General features: G+C 38.9%; 1 protein-coding gene across 3 annotated transcripts; it reads right to left on the reverse strand.

The window, feature by feature from the left end:
• Positions 1-486: 486 nt before the first annotated feature.
• On the reverse strand, positions 487-17,483 carry MSMO1 (methylsterol monooxygenase 1). 3 transcript variants are annotated; one of them, XM_032268269.1, is made up of 7 exons: positions 17,329-17,483; positions 17,007-17,103; positions 11,656-11,941; positions 7,366-7,514; positions 6,503-6,629; positions 3,888-4,042; positions 487-1,901 (listed from the first exon to the last, which is right to left on the reverse strand). In XM_032268269.1, the coding sequence occupies exons 3-7, from the start codon at positions 11,908-11,910 to the stop codon at positions 1,706-1,708; spliced, it is 882 nt and encodes a 293-aa protein (XP_032124160.1). In that variant the 5' UTR covers positions 11,911-11,941; positions 17,007-17,103; positions 17,329-17,483; the 3' UTR covers positions 487-1,705. The 3 variants fall into 3 exon arrangements, with proteins under 3 accessions (XP_032124160.1, XP_032124162.1, XP_032124161.1); XM_032268270.1 differs by having other exon boundaries at positions 591-1,901; positions 17,366-17,474; XM_032268271.1 differs by lacking the exon at positions 11,656-11,941.
• Positions 17,484-21,840: the final 4,357 nt, after the last annotated feature.

Here is a 21,840-nt window from a genome sequence, read left to right on the forward strand (position 1 = left end):
TTGTTACCCAGGCTGGAGTGCAATGGCGTGATCTCGGCTCACCGCAACCTCCGCCTCCTGGGTTCAGGCAATTCTCCTGCCTCAGCCTCCTGAGTAGCTGGGATTACAGGCACGTGCCACCATGCCCAGCTAATGTTTTGTATTTTTAGTAGAGACGGGGTTTCACCATGTTGACCAGGATGGTCTCGATCTCTTGACCTCGTGATCCACCCGCCTCGGCCTCCCACAGTGCTGGGATTACAGGCTTGAGCCACCGCACCCGGCCTCAACTCTTGATGAGTTACAACCTAAACACTTGAGATTGTATCAACCCTGAGAAGTTTAGCTGTTCTTCAACTGTACAGAAAACATACATTATCTAAGCAGGGCAAAGAGATGCTTCAATATGTATCATTTTACTAGGTCAAGAGAATTTCCCACAATAGTTAAGCCTGATAAATTCATGTTCAAACAGACACGAAACAGTTCACAAAGGAAGCACTTAAATAGAAACCAATCCTTTTATTGTAAAACTTAGTAATTTAATTATGTCTGTACTTTTGCTTTTAAGAATAAAAGGTGACAGTCAATGTTTAAAACTGAAAACCAGATAATCAGACAGAAATCACATTTATTTCAAGAGCTCAAAGTGCAAATACAGCAAATCAGTTCACAAAGTTTCAGGATACAGTTTTTAATGACAATGGAAATTTGATACACAAAAACGAAGGGGGAAATAGTCCAGAAATAAAGCTCCTCAATTTTTTAAAAAATTCAAGTAACCTGAAAAACCTTACTAAAATAGTCCCCTTACATCAATTCAGAAATGCCAGTACAGCACTGCAATCAAGGACTCTTCAAAGACAGAATCAGCCCAAACTGGTTAGCTCCAATTTAGAATGGAAGTTCTTGCTGTTGGCTTTTGCTGATTTGGAAGCTTCAGTCACTCACTGCTATCAATCGATGTAGTTCAATCCATGACATTTTAATCTTTAGGCAAATTCTACAAAATGTTTAAAGTTAAAAAGGCCAGGCGCAGTGGCTTCTACCTGTAATTCCAGAGCTTTGGGAAGCCAAGGCGGGCAGATTACTTGAGGTCAGGAGTTCAAGACCGGCCTGTCAAACATGGTGAAATCCCATCTCTACAAAAATACAAAAATTAGCTGGGCATGGTGGTATGTGCCTGTAGTCCCAGCTACTCAGGAGTCTGAGACAGAATTGCTTGAACCGAGAGGCGGAGGTTGCAGTAAGCTGAGATTGTGCCACTGCACTCCAGCCTGGGTAAGAGTGAAGCTTCATCTCAAAAAAAAAAAAAAGTTAAATATAAGGCCAACACATCGAATAAGAAGAATTTTCTGAAATGGCCAGTACATATCTAAAAGATTTAAAGACCAATGTCAACTTCAGGCCTATGGTTTTACTGGGAGAAAAGCCATAGATTAATACTTCTAGTACCCAAAACCTTCTCAGAAGCTTAGGAATATGGCCTTTAAAACTTCCTCATGAAAACTGTACTTAAATATATGTTTATTCATTTCTACATATACAGAACTTGTAGGTAAAGTAGAAAAAGTTCCCACTAGGAAGGTAATTAAAGGTTGTTAATGTTCTTTTTATCACTTAGTAGCCAGAAAACATGCTTATCTCTGCTCTCCAGAAGCAATGTTAGCTACTAATTTCAATTCAGGAAAATGTTTATCTTTCAAGGGAGGTTTACATGAGATATTTATTCGGTCTTTTTCTCCAACTTCTTCCTCTTTTCATTATAGGCATGATACTGAGAGTCTGTTCCAAAAATTCTATCCCACCATGTAAATGTTGAAGCATAGTTTCCGATAAAGTTCATGTGGTGGAAATCATGATGCCGAGACCCAGCATAGAAAGGGATGAAATTTAAAGGATTGAGAGGAATATAATAACCACTGAAACAAAAATGATAAAGATTATTAAGGAATAAATACCTCTGAAATAATTGTCATTTTTATTCATAATCATGTGCTCGCATTAATCAATCTACATAACATTGCATTTTGCATAGACCACTTTATTTCTAAGATGTTCACAAATGGCAAACACAGAAAATGGTGCATATTCTAGAAACCACTCCAAGAAAAAAAAATCCTTAAAAGATCTATGAAAATCATTTACTTTATGATAAAATGTGTAAATGATGGAAGAGAGGGGTTTTAGCGATGAATCTTTAAAACAGATTTTTAAGAATTAATTTTCTTTTATGCTTCAGAGGAAGCTTTCTCACCATAATCTATTATAGTCGTAAATAAAGCCCAAATACCACATATGTTTTTTAGGAAAAGTCACATAAAATTAGTATCAAGTATTAAAAAGGGCAGGCCCATGAATCCCTATACAGTGACTTTGTTTACTTTTTTAGGCAATGACAAGATGGAATCAAATGGACCACAATTAATCAAAATACCAGCGTGCTTTTCTATCTTTTCTATAGTTGGGAAAAGACAATGGCTTCAAAAAAGAGTCACATTTAGAGTATGCTCCTTTATTTCTAACTACGTATCTACAATCAGATATACAGTTATACTCGTCTGAATCACTCTAACCCTCTCTTCTTTTGAGGGGCTTAGGGGAAGGAAGGCAGAAATAAACAATGGATAGAAAATAATGAAAGAAATATCAACTACAATTTTTTTTTTTTTTTTGAGACGGAGTTTCGCTCTTGTTACCCAGGCTGGAGTGCAATGGCGCGATCTCGGCTCACCGCAACCTCCCGGGTTCAGGCAATTCTCCTGCCCCAGCCTCCTGAGTCGCTGGGATTACAGGCACACGCCACCATGCCCAGCTAATTTTTTGTATTTTTAGTAGAGACGGGGTTTCACCATGTTGACCAGGATGGTCTCGATCTCTTGACCTCGTGATCCACCCGCCTCGGCCTCCCACAGTGCTGGGATTACAGGCTTGAGCCACCGCGCCCGGCCTTCAACTACAATTTTTCTACAGAAGAACATTCTCTGACTAGGACTAGAAGCATCAATTTTCCTACTTTAACACTTTGAAAACAATTCTTACAATTTGATATTCTGCATTCATGGGTACAGAAGTAAGTTCCAAGTGAAAATACAATGAACATATAATTTAAACATAATGAACAATTAGGATAAGCACTTAAGAAGGCATTCAATATAAATAATTTACCACAAAATGGCTTCCAATCAACAGAAAGGGTGCATTTGAAATATACATATATATTACAAGCAGCACTTCCACCTATTAAGTGCTTTTATCAGTGCTCAATAGTGGAGACTAGAAATAGTCTTTTTTTTTTTTTTTTTGAGACGGAGTTTCACTCTTGTTACCCAGGCTGGAGTGCAATGGCGCAATCTCGGCTCACCACAACCTCCGCCTCCTGGATTCAGGCAATTCTCCTGCCTCAGCCTCCTGAGTAGCTGGGATTACAGGCACGCGCCACCATGCCCAGCTAATTTTTTGTATTTTTAGTAGAGACGGGGTTTCACCATGTTGACCAGGATGGTCTCGATCACGTGACCTCGTGATCCACCTGCCTTGGCCTCCCAAAGTGCTGGAATTACAGGCATGAGCCACCGCGCCCGGCGAAATAGTCTTATTCAATGAAGGCTGAATGCTTTGATATGTTTTCAAATATAAGTTAGGTTTAGGTTTATCACAGAAGGATATGGAAATTGCTGGTCCTAAATATTTATTTGCCCAAATAACACATTATCAGTATAAAAATTATTAACAGCATAAGCTAGAATGTAAAAACATCTATTATTTAAACTTTTATCCAAAAATTGTGTTTTCTTAATATACCATTAACTTCTCCTATCAGTCTACTCAGAAATATGATAATCTTATGACCATGAAAATAAAGATATTTCATTATACTTTACACCTGAACAGAAACTAATACTCACCTATGGACATCAATAGTTTCCAACAAACGAATGGTCACCCATGCCCAAAGAAGAATTACATGATCACACAAAAGCACGATTCCAATGAAAAATCCAGTTCCAAGAATTAGAGTTTCCAAAGGATGTGCATATTCAGCTTCCATTCCAAATGGAGCCTAAAACAAACAGATAAGAAGTTCTTAATTTCTTAGTTATTGTGATGGGGTTAATTTTGTGTGTCAACTTGGCTAGGCTATGATGCCCCACTGTTTGATTAAATACCAGTCTAGATGTTATTGTTAAGGTATTTTTTAGATGTTGTTAACTTTGAAATCAGTAGACTCTGAGTAAAGGTGATTATCCTTCATAACAAGGGCGGGCTTCATCCAATCACTTGAAGGCCTTCAGGACAAAGGCTGAGGTTTACTGAAGAAGAAGGATTCTCAAGACTGCAACACAGAAACCCAAGCCTGAGTTTCCAACTTGCTGCTCCATGGAATTTGGACCCAAGGCTGCAACAATACTCACCTAAATTTCCAGTCTATAGTCCGCTTTACAGGTTTCAGACCTGAAAGCCCCAACACCTGCATGTGCCAATTTCTTAAAATAAATCTCTCTCTCTGCACATATATACTAATGATTCTGCTTTGCTGGAGAACTTCACTAATACATATATGCTATTTATGCATGCAGTTTTACAAAGTTATATTGATTCTATATGTAGTGATGATCTATCTAGCCATACACATAAATAATAGTAGTTTTCAATAAAAATACTTTTTTGTCCTTACTAAACATCAAAAGGTCTAGGGGTATAAAAATCTTACTGTCTTTGATGGTTTAAGATAAAGGCACTAAATAATTGACTTGAATTTTAATTTGATTTATGTATTTATATTTGTTCCTCTAATAAACAGATGCTTGATCTGGCATACCATGTAATCACGATCAATGCAAAACATACTCACATAGCCAGTTTGATAAAGCTTCATCAAAGCAATTCTAACAGCTGGGCATGGTGGCTCATGCCTGTAATCCCAACACTTTGGAAGGCTGAGGTGGGTGGATCACCTGAGGTCAGGAGTTTGAGACCTGACCCCAACATAGTGAAGTCCCGTGTTTACCAAAAATACAAAATTAGCCACACATGGTGGCGCATGCCTGTAATCCCAGCTACTTGAGAGGCTGAGGCAGGAGAATTGCTTGAATCCAGGAGGCAAAGGTTGCAGTGAGCTGAGATCATGCCACTGCAGTCCGGCCTGGGCAACAAGAGCAAAACTCCGTCTCATAAAAAAAGGAAAAAAAGAAAAAGCAGTTCTAATAAAAGTCACTGTTTTTGTGGCAGTTAGCAATGTGAGTATCTAGCTGTGTCAGTATAGCACTCTGTCCACAAGGATGGAAGTCCAAACTTTCATGTAATATATTTCTTTCAGATTTCAATTTACCATGAAATTTAAATACTGAAGAAAACGCATAGAACTGGCTTGTTTGTATGTGTGTTGTTCTTAATAATCATGACAAAGGAAAAGAAAATAAAAATGTCACCCACAATTTTAGAAAAATGCTCAGGCAATTAAAATAGACATTTTGCCTCTAACAGAAAGAATTAAACATAATTCTAGAGTGAATCAGCAACCAACAGAATAGGAAAAAATTTTTGCAATCTACCCATCTGACAAAGGGCTGATATCCAGAATCTACAAAGAACTAAAACAGATTTACAAGAAAAAAACAAGCCCATTCAAAAGTGGGCAAAGGATATGAACAGACACTTTACAAAAGAAGATATCTATGAAGCCAACAAACATATGAAAAAATGTTCATCATCCCTAGTCATTAGAGAAATGCAAATCAAAACTACATTGAGATACTATCTCACGTCAGTTAGAATGGCCATCATTAAAAAATCTGGAGACAACAGATGCTGGAGAGGATGTGGAGAAATAGGAACACTTTTACACTGTTGGTGGGAGTGTAAATTAGTTCAACCATTGTGGAAGACAGTGTGGCGATTCCTCAAGGACATAGAAATAGAAATTCCATTTGACCCAGCAATCCCACTACTGGGTATATATCCAACGGATTATAAATCGTTCTAGTATAAGGACACGTGCACACCAATGTTCATTGCAGCACTGTTTACAATAACAAAGACTTGGAACTAACCCAAATGTCCATCAATGATAGACTGGACAGGGAAAATGTGGCACATATACACTGTGGAATACTATGCAGCCATAAAAAACGATGAGTTCATGTCCTTTGCAAGGACATGGATAAACCTGGAAACCATCATTCTCAGCAAACTGACACAAGAGCAGAAAATCAAACACCACATGTTCTCACTCATAGGCGGGTGCTGAACAATGAGAACACATGGACACAGGGAGGGGAGCAACACACACTCAGGTCTGTGGCGGGGAAACTAGGGGAGGGACAGCGGGGGGTGGGGAGTTGGGGAGGGATAACATGGGGAGAAATGCCAGATATAGGTGATGGCGGGGAAGGCAGCAAACCATATTGCCATGTATGTACCTATGCAACAATCCTGCATGTTCTTCACATGTACCCCAAAACCTAAAATGCAATAAAATATACTAAAAAAAAAAAAAAAATTAAACATAATTCTAACATACCTGAAACTCATGATGAACTTTATGAATATACTTGTATATTCTCTTGTGGTGTAACAGTCTATGCAGAAAATAGTGCCAAGTATCTTCAATGACAGCACAGCCAAGGCATCTTGCCAAAAGCAAATACCTTTAGGATAAAAATGTTATAATCTGTAAGAAATAATTTTTACTTAAACAGTCCAGACTTTTAGTTGGAGTCACTGCTTGAGACATTACATAAAACAAAACACACACTTACCAGATTGACCTAATTGGATATATTCATAAACTCTCAAAACAACTGGATCCAGCTACATGATCTAATCTGATATAAGGTTAAAGAGATTGCCCACTATACCAATTCCATTTCATGACAATGTTTGCACAACTTGCCTAAAGACACATTTCTTAAGTGGTATCCCTGTTAAGTGATGCATGAGTATATGTATATGTATGTATGTGTGTGTGTACATATATACATACACACATATTTTTATATATGTATATATATATATACACATACATATTTGTTTATATGAACACAATTTCTATAAACCTCACAAATGATTCCCATATTTTTCATTCGTTTTAAAACTTACAATGCAATATATTTTTCGTCAGCATAAGCACTTCTATATGTATATAAACATAGAAAAGACGTTATGGAAACTTCTGATACTAGAAGCTCACCTTCCAATAAAATATTAAAAAGATGTAAACATGAAAACATTTTAGGATTTTACCATGGTTTACTTTTCTACTATTCATTTACTTCCAAAGTTTAGAACATTAACTAAAATTAAGAAAAAAGGTAAACATTAAGTATAACTTAATTGAATAATAAGCCACAATTGGGTGTGAAAGCCAAACTTTTATCTACATACCATCTTGGCATTCTTTCCCAATCATAAGGAATATTGAAATACTCTGTAAAATAGTAGGTTCCGCAAATCAAAGGTAGCTGAATACAGAAGTGATTAAAGAGAAGAACTTTGAAACATTTCCATTGGTTTTCCAACGTTTCTGGTTTATCCTATGGAGAAAAATCACAACACCTAGTATTAGTTTCTGCTATTGTAGTTTAACTTGACCTAATTTTTTCTCTAATGTTTATGTTGGACCTTAATTCTATGTCAGTTATGTTAACTTTATAGTAGCTAAGCTCAGGAATCTTTGCCTTCTAAATTCTTGACAACGACTATCACTACCTTAGGTGAAGAAACTGTTAACAGATGCACCCACTCATAATGATCTCAAACTAAAACACTACAGAATGAGTAACTCTCCAGTCTTTGCTACCACAGATCATTCACTTCACTCCTTTTACTAGAAGTTTCAGAGAAGACTGATGATATGCTAAGATTACAGTTGGGCGTCCGCTACTAAAGAAGTTGTACACAAAGCATTGGAAGCCTTTTATACAGTGCTTCCAGGCACTCAGTGGTATTCATTCCAATAAGTAAGTGAGTGCACTTTTGTTCATATCCAATGACAGAACTGTAAACTCTCTGAGTTGAGGAGTACAGAGCTATGTCCTGATGATGGAGTTCACAGATTCAAGTCAAAATGAGAAAAGTTGTAGCAACATGAAATGTTCCTAAAACCTCATCAGGATATCCATTTGCTAAGCAAGCCATTATTCAAAAGAAAGCAAAAACAAAAACAAAACACAAAAACCTAAATTTATTCAATTTACAGGACTGCACTTAACATATAAAAAAGTGCTTTGGGTTTTACAAAACGATGGTGACAATAAATATTAGTTATTGCTTTGTTTTAAATGTCGCTTCTGAAAAATTCAGAAATCTGCCAACAGAACACTTTTAAGTAAGCCACAATATCCAAAGTACGGGAACTGCTGTGTATCAGCAGAAGCCCAAAGAGGTCAACCAGCTTGGGCAGAGTCACACACACAGTTATTAGCAGAAGTTGGACTAACAATTCTAGGCCTTCAGATCCAGTTCTGTTCTTAAAATTCCTTAAGGGTTATCTTCCTGACAAAAATAGGAAAAGCACTGAACTAAGAATCAATCCAGAGACCTGTGCTCTAATACCAAGGGCTACTACTCACCAGTTAACTAGCTCTGTGATGTTTACAACTTAGTTTCCTCAACAATAAAATGAGGGGATTTGACAACTGGCCTTTGTATTTCTAATCTGAGCATTATCTAACCCCACTCCTCTAAACTGGAACGAAATAAATGAAACATTCAGGCTTCAGTTGGCAAAGTAATGTTCCTACAGAAACTATGGTTAATAGACTTAATTTACTGGGTAGACTCCGATATCCAGGCAGTTACAGAAATTACAAAGTTTAATCAACTATAATAAAATCACATGCTACACCATTTAAAGTATACATAAATTAGTTAAAAAGACAGCTATAAAAATCATACCTAGTACAATATGAAAGTTTACCATATTTTACTTTCTTTATGCATAACTGTGCCTAATATGAAGGAATACTTTTACAAGGCCACAGACTTCAGAAACAATATTTTTAGTACTTTTATCTTTGAGAAAAGTTTTTGGAAAATTACTAAGATGTATGATTTTTTAAAAGTAATTTAAAAATTAAGATGTATTTTTTTTTGATCCTGCAAAATCTACTTGACTTTTTCATTCCTGTGACATTTCCCCAAACTAGCAAGCACATGCATTAACTCTCCAGTTGTCTATTCTGTTTGAAAGCAGAAAGGCTTTAGTACTATTTCATCATCACCAGCAGCTTTTTCTTTTGGACAATTTTAAGAATAAAAACATTTATTGTAAATGTTAAATGTGATCCTCAAATATTTTACCTTAAACAACTGATAACCTTTAAGGTATCTGCTCAAAATGCATAAACCTATAATTAATTTGTACTAATATTTTGGTTTCTTTTAAAACACCTTTAACTTGTGAAAACTGGTGCTCATTTAACATCACAATTTATTTTTGAATCAAAAATGCTCAAACCATGGACTTTAATGGTTATGAAACTTGAAGACTCGCTGAGTAGAGACTTGAAGTCCTATCACCCAGCCTTTCAATCTGTTTATGAACAACTAGTTCTGACCAACTAGACTACAGCTTCTTTCCTTTGCTACACTGTATTTCAAAGCTGCTCAATACCCTTGCCTGAAAAAAATTTCCTTTCTCTGGAAAGGTTCTACTTCTAGCCAATGATTCAGCTGCAAAGTACAGTGAAGGAGAAAAAGAATGCTTGTGCCTGGCCAGCCATACTATGAGTCAGCCCTATAAATAAATCACTGGGTGACAGACACATGGCAGCCATATTCACCCTAAAGGTGCATTAGAACTATGACATCCAAACTTAATTCTGCCTTTCAAAGCAGGTGCTTTTCTAAAAAGCACTTTGGAACTTCTATGACTTTAATTGAAGGTAACAGACTACTCTCTTTTGGGTTACATTATTTTTTATTTCCTTCACCTTTGCCCTTTGCTCTTTTCTCCCTTGGCCTGGAGTCCGCAGTCATCTGACCCCTACATTATCCCCAGAGAAGACTAATATTAATACCTTCTTAAAGTGAGACTCACTGGGAAAGGCTGTGAAGCTAACAAAATGATAACAGAGAACGTGTACAGATTACCATCCAACATATATACAGATGTGCCTTAGTATCCTTGGGGGATTGGTTCTGGAACTTTCTGCAGATACCAAAATCTGAAGAAGCTCAAGTGCCTGATATAAAATGACACACCATTTGACATAACCTACACATATCCTCCCTTATACTTTAAATCATCTCTACAGTACTTATAATACTTAATAAAATGCAAATGCTCCATAAATAGCTATTATTTTGAATAATGACAAGGAAAAAAGACTGTACATGTCAGTATAGACACAGTTTTTTTCCCCTGAATATTTCTGATCTGCAGTTGGTTGGATTCATGGATACATAACCCATGGATATGGAGGATGAACTGTACTGAGTGAATGTAAATTACTTTCCGTAGACGAATACTCTCAACGGTCTACTTTCTACCAAAACTGCATGCCCTTGAGTTTTAATTTGGAGTGACCTTTTATGAAAAGTAAACAGCAAACACTAGAAACTATCATCAGTTTACCAAATGCTGACAAATAATTCATCTTTCTAATAAGCTACTCCAAATTCTCATGTCAGGCTCATAGGCAACATACTAGATTTCACCTTACCATGTATGTAGCAATCTCTTGACATTTAGTGCAATGAAGCAAATATCCAGAAACAAGGAGCTTCAACTCCTTATTTGGGATAGTATGAATGCTGCCAAATGATCTACTATATATTTAGAGGAAAAAAATCTTGAATAGCCCTGATCCAAGGTCTTAGTGTATTAACAGTCACTTAGATTTGCTGGAACATCAGGAGTTTGGGTGAATTGCAAAATACCCACGAATCGCCAAAGCTTTCCTTTCCAGCTAGCTTAAATAATTAAGATTTATAAACTTAAGTTAGATAAACATCATATCTACTTAACGGCCAATTTAACAAACTATTCTTGAAATATTATCAGTAATGACTTAGGACTGTGCTGTTCAATTCAGGAGCAACTAGTAACACGTGGCTACCAAACACTAAAAACAGCTAGCCTAAATTAAGACAGGCTAAAATTAATATAAAATACACATGGGATTGCAAAGACTTATTAAATATGTCATTACGAATTTTTTAGATTTTGATTACTGGTTGAAATAAGTTTATGTCTTATTTTTTTCAAGATAAGGTCTCACTCCATCGCCAATGCTAGAGTACAGTGATGCAATCCTTCTGCTTCAGCCTCGTAAGTAGCGAGGACTACAGGTGTGCACCACCATGCCTGGACATTTTTGTATTTTTTTGTAGAGACAGGATCTTGCTATGTTGCCCAGGATAGTCTTAAACTACTGGCCTCAAGCAATCCTTCTCCCTTGTTCTCCCAAAGTGCCAGAATTTCAGGAATGAACTCTGCACCCAGGCATAGTTTATAATTATTGAGTTAAATAATACACATTATGAAATTAATTTCCTTATTTCTTTTTACCTTTTCTATGTATTCTACTAGAAAATTTAAAATTACATATGTGGCTTCATTTTATTTCTATTGGGTATCACTGATTTAGCCTCTCAAACAGAGCTGTATTTACTTTTAAAATATTCAGCAACATTAATGATAATATTCTATTTCTAGTCCCTTATACTCACCTTTTGAATTTTGTATTTTTTCATATAAGGTATAAATTGAAATAAAAATCCAGGTACACAGAACAAGAAATAAACGGCTTCATGAACTATAAGGGATCCCCATGTTGCAATCTGGAACTTTGTATAATTATTCAACATATAGTTCCAAGCATTTTTAAATGGTTCTTGCAAAGGATTCTCAGGTAAAAGTGAATCTACATATTCCACAGCCAAGGATGCTGAACTAAAGATGCTGACACTTTCATTTGTTGCCATGTTTCAAATCTCTGCAGACAGCCTTATAGTTCTGTAGAAATGAATATATACAACAAATAAGTTAAACAAAAAATTAAACAGTGAAAAAATGCATCCTCTGATCATTTTTACAATGATAACTACTAAAGGAGTACCAATTTCTCAGGCTTTACACCATTTAAAAAAATTTGCTGGATATCATCACCATTTCCATTTAAGAACAGTAGCTGAGGCCGGGCGCGGTAGCTCAAGCCTGTAATCCCAGCACTTTGGGAGGCCGAGGCGGGTGGATCACGAGGTCAAGAGATCGAGACCATCCTGGTCAACACGGTGAAACCCCGTCTCTACTAAAAATACAAAAAATTAGCTGGGCATGGTGGCGCATGCCTGTAATCCCAGCTATTGAGGAGGTTGAGGCAGGAGAATTGCCTGAACCCAGGAGGTGGAGGTTGCGGTGAGCCGAGATAGCGCCATTGCACTCCAGCCTGGGTAACAAGAGTGAAACTCCAACTCAAAAAAAAAAAAAAGAACAGTAGCTGAAGAAACAATAGTGGAAAAAATTTTTCAATCCGTATTTAAAGAAATCATCAGTGTGGTTCTCATGGAAAAGCTTCTAATTTAAACGAGCAATAGCTGGGTTTAAAAGTATCACTTAAAGCCAAAAGAGCCTATAAAGAAAAAGCCTGCCAAATATGAGTACCTGAAAATTAAATACTTATTACTGGGGAATAGAAAAAGAGTCATAAACAAAGTCAAAGATAAAATGACTAACTGGGAAAAATATTTCCAACATTTTATGACAAAGGCCTACAAAGTGTGCTTTAAAAAAAAGCTAAAAACACAATAGAAAAATGACAAATGCCATTCACAAGCAGTTCTCAGAATAATAAAGGCAAACGGTCACTAAACAAGGAAGAATCTTCACTTCACTCAAATGAGGAAATGCACCTAAAACAAAGAGATACTTAAGTAGCAAATCTTTAAAAGTTTATTACTGCCCAGTGCCCAGTACTGGTAAGAAGGTGAGAAAACAGGCATGACCATACATTGTTGAGGGGGGCTACATCACTGTATCATTGGAGGAAAAATTAGCAACACCTATCATAATTCAAAATGAATACATCCTTTGACCCAGCAATTTTCTCATTCAAGGGTACAAAGACAGATACACTAAGATGGAAAGAAGCATTGCTTGTAATAGCAAAAGCAAAAAGAAAAAAGTAAAAGCAAAACACAAATAAGCCATCAACAAGAGATGAGTTAATTAAGTCCTTCCATAGACAATGATACAGCCATTTAAAAGAATGAGGAAGATCTACATGTTTTACATAGAAAGATGTCTAAGAGTGTTAATCTAAATAACAGGTTACAAATATATATAGCAAGAGCCCCACTTAGGCTTTTTGAAAAAAATATGTATTTTATTTATGCATTTTTATGCATATGTACATACAGAGACACACACAAACAGAAAATGTACAGATGGATACAAAGGGAACAATTTAGAATGGTGAATTCTAGGAAAATAGCGGTGTGTGGCAGGACAGGAGATAGTGTAATGGAAGAGAGAAAAAAATCTGACTTTATGTCTTTTGCACAATTTTAACGTTTTAAATGAGCATGTTCTACTTACATAATAAATAAGCTCAACAAGCTCAATAGGTCACCAACCAAAAAATAGAGAAACTTTTCAAGAACCACTTTCCTAAAAACGCTCACCACTGCTGCTTCCAGTTTATGAATTTTGCTGGACCACTTGAAAAATGAGTATTTTAAAGTCTCAGAAGAGTTCTAAATAGGACATAAAAGTCCCCTCCCCCAACACTTCTCAAATTGACCTTTTAATCCCATTCTACAGAAGGAATATTGAGAACTTAGCCAACTTCTTCAGGCCTCTGAATTCGCTTCAAGTCCTCCTTCTTCTGTCCTACTCATCTCAAACAACTTACACCACAGTGACAATGTTCCATCTGTGTCATTAGAAGCCTCAAAATTTCTTTGCTCATTCATTCTTTCCTCTAAGACTGATCGGTCTTCTTTTGTTATCTTACCTCAAGAACTTGTCCATCACTTATCCTTTCTCATCTTTCATCCTTCTCCCTTGCATGGAATCCATTCCCTCAAGTCTAAAAAGACACATTCACATCTGTCTTTCTTTTTCTTTTTCTTTTTTTTTTTTTGAGACAGGGGCTCACTCTGTCACCCAAGCTGGAGTGCAGTGGCGTAATTATGGCTCACTGCAGCATCAATCTCCCAGGCTCAAGCAATCCTCCCACCTAAGCCTCTCATAGCTGGGACCACAGGCACATGCCACTATGCCTGGCTACTTATTTTTATTTTTCATGGAGACAGGGGTCACCCTATGTTGCCCAGACTGTTCTTAAACTCCTAGGCTCATGTGATCCTCCCATGTAGCCTCCCAAAGTGTTGGGATTACAGATGTAGGCTGGGATTGCGCCCAGCCTACATCTTCCTTTCTTGATAAGCATCTTCCTAACCTCTATTACTTCTTCCAAGCCACTGTCCCATTTATCTTTCTTTGAACCAACCAACTTATTTCTCAAAGGGGAATTCTACATAAAGATTGCTTAACTAGGCTGAGTGACCTGGCTCACGCCTGTAATCCCAGCACTTCAGGAGGCCAAGATGGGTGGATCACAAGGTCAGAAGTTCGAGACCAGCCTGACCAACATCATCGTGAAAGCTCGTCTCTACTAAAACTACAAAAATTAGCTGGGTGTGGTGGCACACACCTGTAATCCCAGCTACTCAGAAGGCTGAGGCAAGAGAACTGCTTCAATCTGGGAGGTGGAGGTTGCAGTCAGCTGAGATGGCACCACTGCACCACTCCAGCCTGGGAGACTGAGACTCTGTCACAAAAAAAAAAAAAAGATTGCTTGACTCCCCTACACAACTCACTGGGCTAACTGCAATCTGGCTCCCCAATTACACCAAAATGTCTTCAATCATCTTCTAAGTTGTAAAATAAGACAGCCATCTATTTAAATTTTTCTCAAGGTGATTAGCAAATTTGACAATAATGAACCAACACCACTTTCTAGCTCTGTCCTGTGATCTTGGGCAAATTCGGTAACCTCTCTGTGATGGGTTTCATCATCAGCAAAAATTAAAACAGTAAGTCTTCCAATGAGTCCAAGAGATAATGTATATAAAGCGCTTAGCACAGGACCTGGCATGTAATAGCTACAAGAAGCCAACAATTATTAGGCACTTTCTGTGTCAAGAATTGTGTTCAAAGCATGCTCTCTACATTTTAACTTTAATCCTTACCACATCTTTGTGAGGTAGGTATCATTTCATCCCCATTTTAAAATAGATTTAAAAACTGAGGTTTAGAAAGATTAAGCAACTTGCCCAAAGTCACACAAATGCTAAGTGGGGAAGCCCAGGCACTCATCCATTATACTATACTATGATTATAAATAAAACCCACAATAAGTATTAGAGTACAAGAAGAATTCCTATAGTTTACCTAAGCCTTCTGAAAAAGGTATTCCTTTTTCAGACACATGACTTGTCTTTACCTTCTTATTTCCTGTTTACATCCTAGCAACTGCAATCTGCATTCTATTGTCATCACTGCACTGAACTTACTCTTATTAAAATCACTAAGGATCTCCAGCTGCCAAATCCAATAAATCTTTTTGTGGAGTTTGTTTTACTTGACTAATCTGGAAGATTTGATTCTTCTCTTCTTGAAATATTGCCTTTCCTTGGTTCCTGGAACTCACATCCATTCACTGGGAAAAGTATTGTGCATTCATTGTGCTAGCTGCTGCCCTTACCCCTGAGTTCACAAAACATAAAATTTAGTGAGGAATATCACGTGGTGTCCAAATCATCAAAAATCATGTGATAAGAACAATAAAGGGAGGAATATACAGCGCTCTGAACTTCTAGAGAAAGGTGCAATCTAAACTGAGACATAGCACACGAGAGGGAGGTGACAGATTGAAACAGCAGAATGTGAGAGAGAGGGTCAAGGGAGGTGTTTTGCATAGAGAGAACTACAAAGACTCAACCAGGAGATTAGACAGAATACGAGAACTGAAGTTGGAAATTTCATAATAGTGTCTTCCTTACTCCTTCCTAACTAGTCCAGATTTTCTTGGGTGATCTTAACTATTTTCTGTTTTTAAAATATGCTGATATCCATCCTGTCTATCTCTAGCCCTCTTCCCTAAACTCCAGGATCTGATTATCCAAGTTTACTGGCCATATCCAATCAGAGAGTTCAGAGGCATACGAACTCACTCAACAGGTGCAAAGTTTCGGTACGTGCTCCTCACAACCCCTGCCCAAATACCTCCTTTAATGCCTAATTCTCAGACATAATGTTTTAAGTCTCTCCCATCTCTACTGCCTTAAGTCTTCAAACTCTCACCCAATGTAGAGATACTTGTTTAGTTAACATTCAGGAATTTACTTTCCACAATGGAGCGAGGAAATGGATATACCGTTGCTAACTGAACGAAAACAAAGTGGAAATAAAGCGGATAGGGGAAACAAGGTCCTGGAGAATTGAATTTCCTTTTCCTTTTCTCACTCCTGGTCAACCTAAATGACTGGAAGCCTGCTCTGGAGGAGGCTGAGTAAATTTAGTTATTTGTGGATTCTCAGAAACCTTGTTTAGCTGTCAGCCAGTCTCTGTCCTTTGCCATTTTAACCCAGATTTCACCACCTCCTTTATTTTCTGGACCTGCCCTGCCTCCATGCTTGCCCTTCTTAAACCCTATCTTTAAGATGCAATGCCAGGATCTATCTAAATATCAGAGATAACCTCCTTACAACACTCCAAGTTCAAGGGCCCACTGCTATGCACATGAGGCCCTTCCTGACTTCTTCACTCTTCATTTCTAACACTCTCGCTACCCCACATTTCACATTTTTGCAGTATCTGATCATTCATGGTGGCGACTGCTTCATGTCTCTCTGCTCACGGAAATATCGTTCCTTTACAGGTGATGTCCTCCCATTTAACTCCTAGTCATCCTTCAGTAACCTCCTCTAGGACGCTCTTCCCAACCCCACTACTCCTAACGCATATTACATCTTACTCTCATTAAAATCACTCTTATTAAAATCATTAATCTTACCTCCTTCTAGTGTTTCCTGCTTTTGTATAACTTTCAGCACTCTATCACCCTGTGCTGCTCAACTGTCTTCTGCGTCCCGTCTCCCGAAGACAACACTCTTTAAAGGCAAGAAACATGCAGTTCCATCATTTAAGAATTTCATTCCGTTTCATCCGTTTCCTTCCTTTCTAGCACCCACCTTTTCCCAGGCCCACGTTCACTCCAGTCTCCCTCCGCCCCCTCTCGGGTGCCACAGCCGGCATCCCGCCCAGCGCGCGCGCCGGCTCCCCGACCCCGCTCCCCTAGATCTCACGGAGCACCAGGTGGGAGCCCGCCTGCTCACCTTGCCTCGCTCACGAGCACTCCTCTGGCCTCCTCACCAGAACGGCCGCGAGATGACTGCGGGCCACCGACACCCAGGATCGGCCAGGTGTTGCGACCTCAGAACCTGCCTCGCCCGGCTTGGTGGTGGAACCGGGTGGACTTGGCCGGTCCCTCCTGTCGTTATTGGTCTGCAACGGCTTCCGCCCCGCCTTCTCGGAGCGCTGATTGGTCTGTGCTGCTGCCGGCCTCGTGTGACTCGCGCAAACGAGCCCCTGGCGGTCCCAGCCATTGGTTCCGCGGATGGAGTGAGGATAGTGAGACCTGCAGGTCCAGCCAATGGCCGACTGCGCGGCGCGCCTGGAGGCGGGGAAGCGTGAAAGCGCGTGACGGCGTGAGTGGGAGGGCACGGACAGACGACCGCCCCGCCCTGCCGCGTAGAGTCGTCTAGGCAACTGCGGTCCTCCGCGCATTTCTAGTTAGAGCCTGCGCTGTGCAGGGAAGAGAGGGTCACGGCAGTCGCCGTCCCAGAACTTTTATTTCAAATGTGAAGCGCCCAAACCCGGAAAGAAAAGAGTGTAAATGAGTCTCAAAATCTATGTTGACTGTTTTGTGTTTCTAGACACCCTTGCCTTTCTCTGGTCTGTCCTTTTAGATTTAGATCTTAAGTCTCCCTTGTTTCCCCAGCCTACGTGTCCTTTAATAAATACTTGTGTTTTGAAAACGGAGAATTTCAAATGCGATTATCGTCATTTTGCAGATGAGAAATAGAGGCTTGGAAAGATTTAAAAAGATTGGACATCAAGGGAGATTTCGGTTCCCAGGGCGTTAAGACCTTGACCTCGCTACATGGGCTGAGAACATCCAGGTGTTTTTGCAACTGCTGTGCTTGACACTAAGCGCCCGGGGGCGGGGCTTGACACAGGTCTTTGCGGCTCTAAGCTCATTTTACGTCATCTCTCAACATTAAAATATTGTGTACTGGGGTATAATAAAACCACAGATGTGATAATATACTAAAAGTTTCACTTAACAAAAAAGATGCCTTTTAAAAAAATGCATAGGGGCATCATTTGAGCTAGTGAAGGCCCTTTTTCCTCCAGCTTTATTAAGGTATACTTGACAAATAAAAATTGTGCTTACGGTGCACACATTTTGATTATAGTGTGAAATCTATACAGCTTCTGAAAACAGAATACTATTGTTTAACTCCTCCATGTTTTTGTTCAAACTGGCCTTTCTGCCTGGAATAATCAGCCATCTCCACTCCGCCCCATCAATTCAGGTACCTATCTCCTTGAGGAAGCTCCCTCTTGAAAAGTGTCTTTTTTAGGTTCAGTGTGACCCGTACTCATTCATCTATCCTTCATGTTTGGCTAACACATTCTTTGTAAAGTATCATGACAAAGGTAACGTCAAATGAAAAGAAATGGGATCTGTCCCTTGGTTGTCAGAGTCAGAGCCCTGTTTTTAGGATGCCGTTAGAGTGGTGTCAGAAACCGTCCCTATATCCTTTATAAAATTAATCAGGGAAGAAGGGGGGTGGGGGGAACGAAAATAAACCAAGCTTGCAGCACACTGAGCATTACTCATATCAGGCTGCTCTGACCCCTTCCTTCTAGCTGTTTGGCTACTGCTTCAGAATCATGTAGACCCTGTTACAAGGTTATATAGCTCCCCCTAACTGCTCTGTAGACAACAACTTGAACATTAGGTCAGCTTGCTGGGGGACCCCTTCCTCACAGTTGTTTGCCTATTGCTTCAGAATCATATAGACCTTGTTACAAGGTTATAGTTCCCCCTGAAGCTGCTCTATAGACAATAACTTGAATATTATGAAACGCTAAGTTTGTGCTTTGAGATAACCTTTCAGGTATTTCACACAGATGAAACTCAGCTGGTCTGAAGGACCACAAGGAGCTGATTCACCAAAGAATGCATTTCCCATATCCTGATGATTTCATCCCCCTTCCCCCAGCCAATGAACGATCCCAATTTTCCAGCCCCTTGCCCTCCAAGACCCCCTTAAAAACCCCAGCCCAGAACTCCTCAGGGAGATGGATTTGAGGGTTTTCTCCCATCTCCTCTTGGCACTCTGCCATCGCTAAACTTTCTCTGCTACAAACCCTGCTGTCTCAGTGTATACTGTGCAGTGGGTATATGAATCTGTCTGTCCTGTAGTGGATGCTATGGCACACCACCCAGATTCCCCTCTTCAAGATCTAAGCAGGCATTCCTCCCGCTGCTGAGTACTACCAAAGAGAAGCACCTCTCCCCAAGGGTATACCTGCTTTCTGGGGAACAGCTCAAGTCAAGTACGGTTGATACAGGGGTATAAAAGCCCAACCCCTTACCCCAATGTAGAGCTACTTTTCTTGGCCATCACAGCTCCAGAGCTCCCCGTCCTATTGGTTGCGTGATGACTGCACTGCCACTCAACTTTTCTGTCTGCCCAAACCTGCCATCCTCTATCAGGTAAGCATCAATAGCACACACTATTGGGCCAGACTTACTAGGTTTGGCATTTTATTAGCAGTGGGCAAGTTACTTCTCTGTCTTATCTGGTACTTCTGTAAAATGAGTATTATAATAATACCTACACCTCAAAGAGTTCTTTAGGATTACATGAGATAATGTATGTAAAGCCCTTTGCACAGTATCTGGCATAGTGATCAGTATGTGATCACTAAATGTCAGTAATTATTTCTGTTTTAGAATTCTACCATAGTATTACATTTCTAAATCAGAGCACCTATAGGTATATGGAGGGGTCAGATTATTTTAAACCTTAAAGACTTAGAGCTGGAAAGAAATGCTGATACATCACCCCCAACTCACTTATTTCCCTACAATGAAGATTAACAGGAGGCTCTGGGAAACAATAGCTGTCATTTATTGAGGGCCCTCTGAATTTCTAGCATATTAACATGCATCATTTCTTTCAAACACAACAATAACCTTGTGACACAGACACTACTATTGCCATTTTAAAAACAAAATAAGGATCATACGATAAGCAATGTGTTAAAAGTCACAGCTAGAAATTGATAGAGGGGGCTGCAAACTCAGAGCCGTTTTGTTTCTATGCCTATGGGCTTTCCAATATACCACACTGCTTTTTTCCTCAAAGCCATGATTAGAACCACAGAATCTTGACTCAAAGTGTGGTTCTATTCTCCAGTGTAGCCTTCTCTCCAAAATGAGGCACTGGCAGCCATGTTAAGTCAGTAGGAGGCAATTTGCTTAAGACAAAACTGAAACAAGATGGTGTCAGCACACTAGTATATATCATGTGACCTTTTACACCTGATAAAATAAGTCTCATAGCTCATCAGCAGTTAGGATTATAAATACCTGGGTCCTCATGCTATAAGGAACAATAAAGAGACAATAAATACCAGAACTAACTTCATCAAAAACAGGGAGAGAACTGATAGTCTTCTGACAGTACATACACCATTCACCTTAACCCTAGCCATCACTGCTTTCGGCCAAGGAGACAAAGATCCAAACAGAGCAGGCAGAAGAGTTGCTTCACAAGGGAAGTACGTGGATCCAGCCTTGAACTCTGCTCAAACCTGGGGCTGCTTTCTTGTCAGGATTTCTAAGACACTTCTCAGCTTTAACTTATTTTTCATACAGCAATGGAACAGGCTGAGAACACTTCCATATGCCTTAAAAAAAATTTCAATCTGGAAATACAAACATTGGCATAGGGGAAGGAGGTATGTCTAAAGCCTCTGAAATCATAGATATGAATCCAGCTACTGACAAACCCTTGGCAAACTACAGCATAGCTATTAAAGCTTCAAAGATTAAGAAAGTAAAGACAGAGGTACTTGACAAGCTAAGCAGTTAAGACTTTGTTACTTTAATAGAGTGAGATTATATTTTAAGTAAAGCTTTAAAATGTTTCAGATAAATCTTTTGATAGATTTATACAGTTTCATGGAACATTAGTGTTTGGAAGTGATCAGGAAGGACAGAGACCTCACACATTTTTCTTCGTGCCTCTCTCAGAAACAGCCAACAGTACTCCAAGTTCATTAGACCTTCAACAAGTTTATTGACGATCATGTCTCTAAGGCCACACTAAGGCAGAATTTCATGTTTTCATCAACTGAGCATAGGCTTTTTCTGATTAAATTCATTTATAATGGAAAGTTCAACTAAGTATTAAATATGGTTCCATGTTGAAATTTGAATTGAAATGTTATCATAATGATCTTTCCTCTTATCAACTGTTCCAGCAACAGCTCATGCCAACTTTTTTAATTCCTGAGGAATGGTCACAATATCCCACACCTCGTCCTTCCCCCTCTTCCCTTCTTCTGCTGTGTCCACCACCTCAGCTGCCTACCCGACTCCTCTATTCCTGTTTCCTCAATTCCTTTTATTTGGTATCAAAACCACAGTTTATTTCTCAGTTACTTTGGAGTAGGTTTTTTTTTCTTTGACTTTTTGGTCTAATGCTACTTGTTTTATTCTTATCTTATGTCCTTCCCCATATCAGGGACACAGAAATATAAAAAGT

The sequence above is a fragment of the Sapajus apella genome, unplaced genomic scaffold (genome assembly GCF_009761245.1).
Source record: "Sapajus apella isolate SASKATOON/1434 unplaced genomic scaffold, GSC_monkey_1.0 scaffold177, whole genome shotgun sequence".
Taxonomy (NCBI): domain Eukaryota; kingdom Metazoa; phylum Chordata; class Mammalia; order Primates; family Cebidae; genus Sapajus; species Sapajus apella.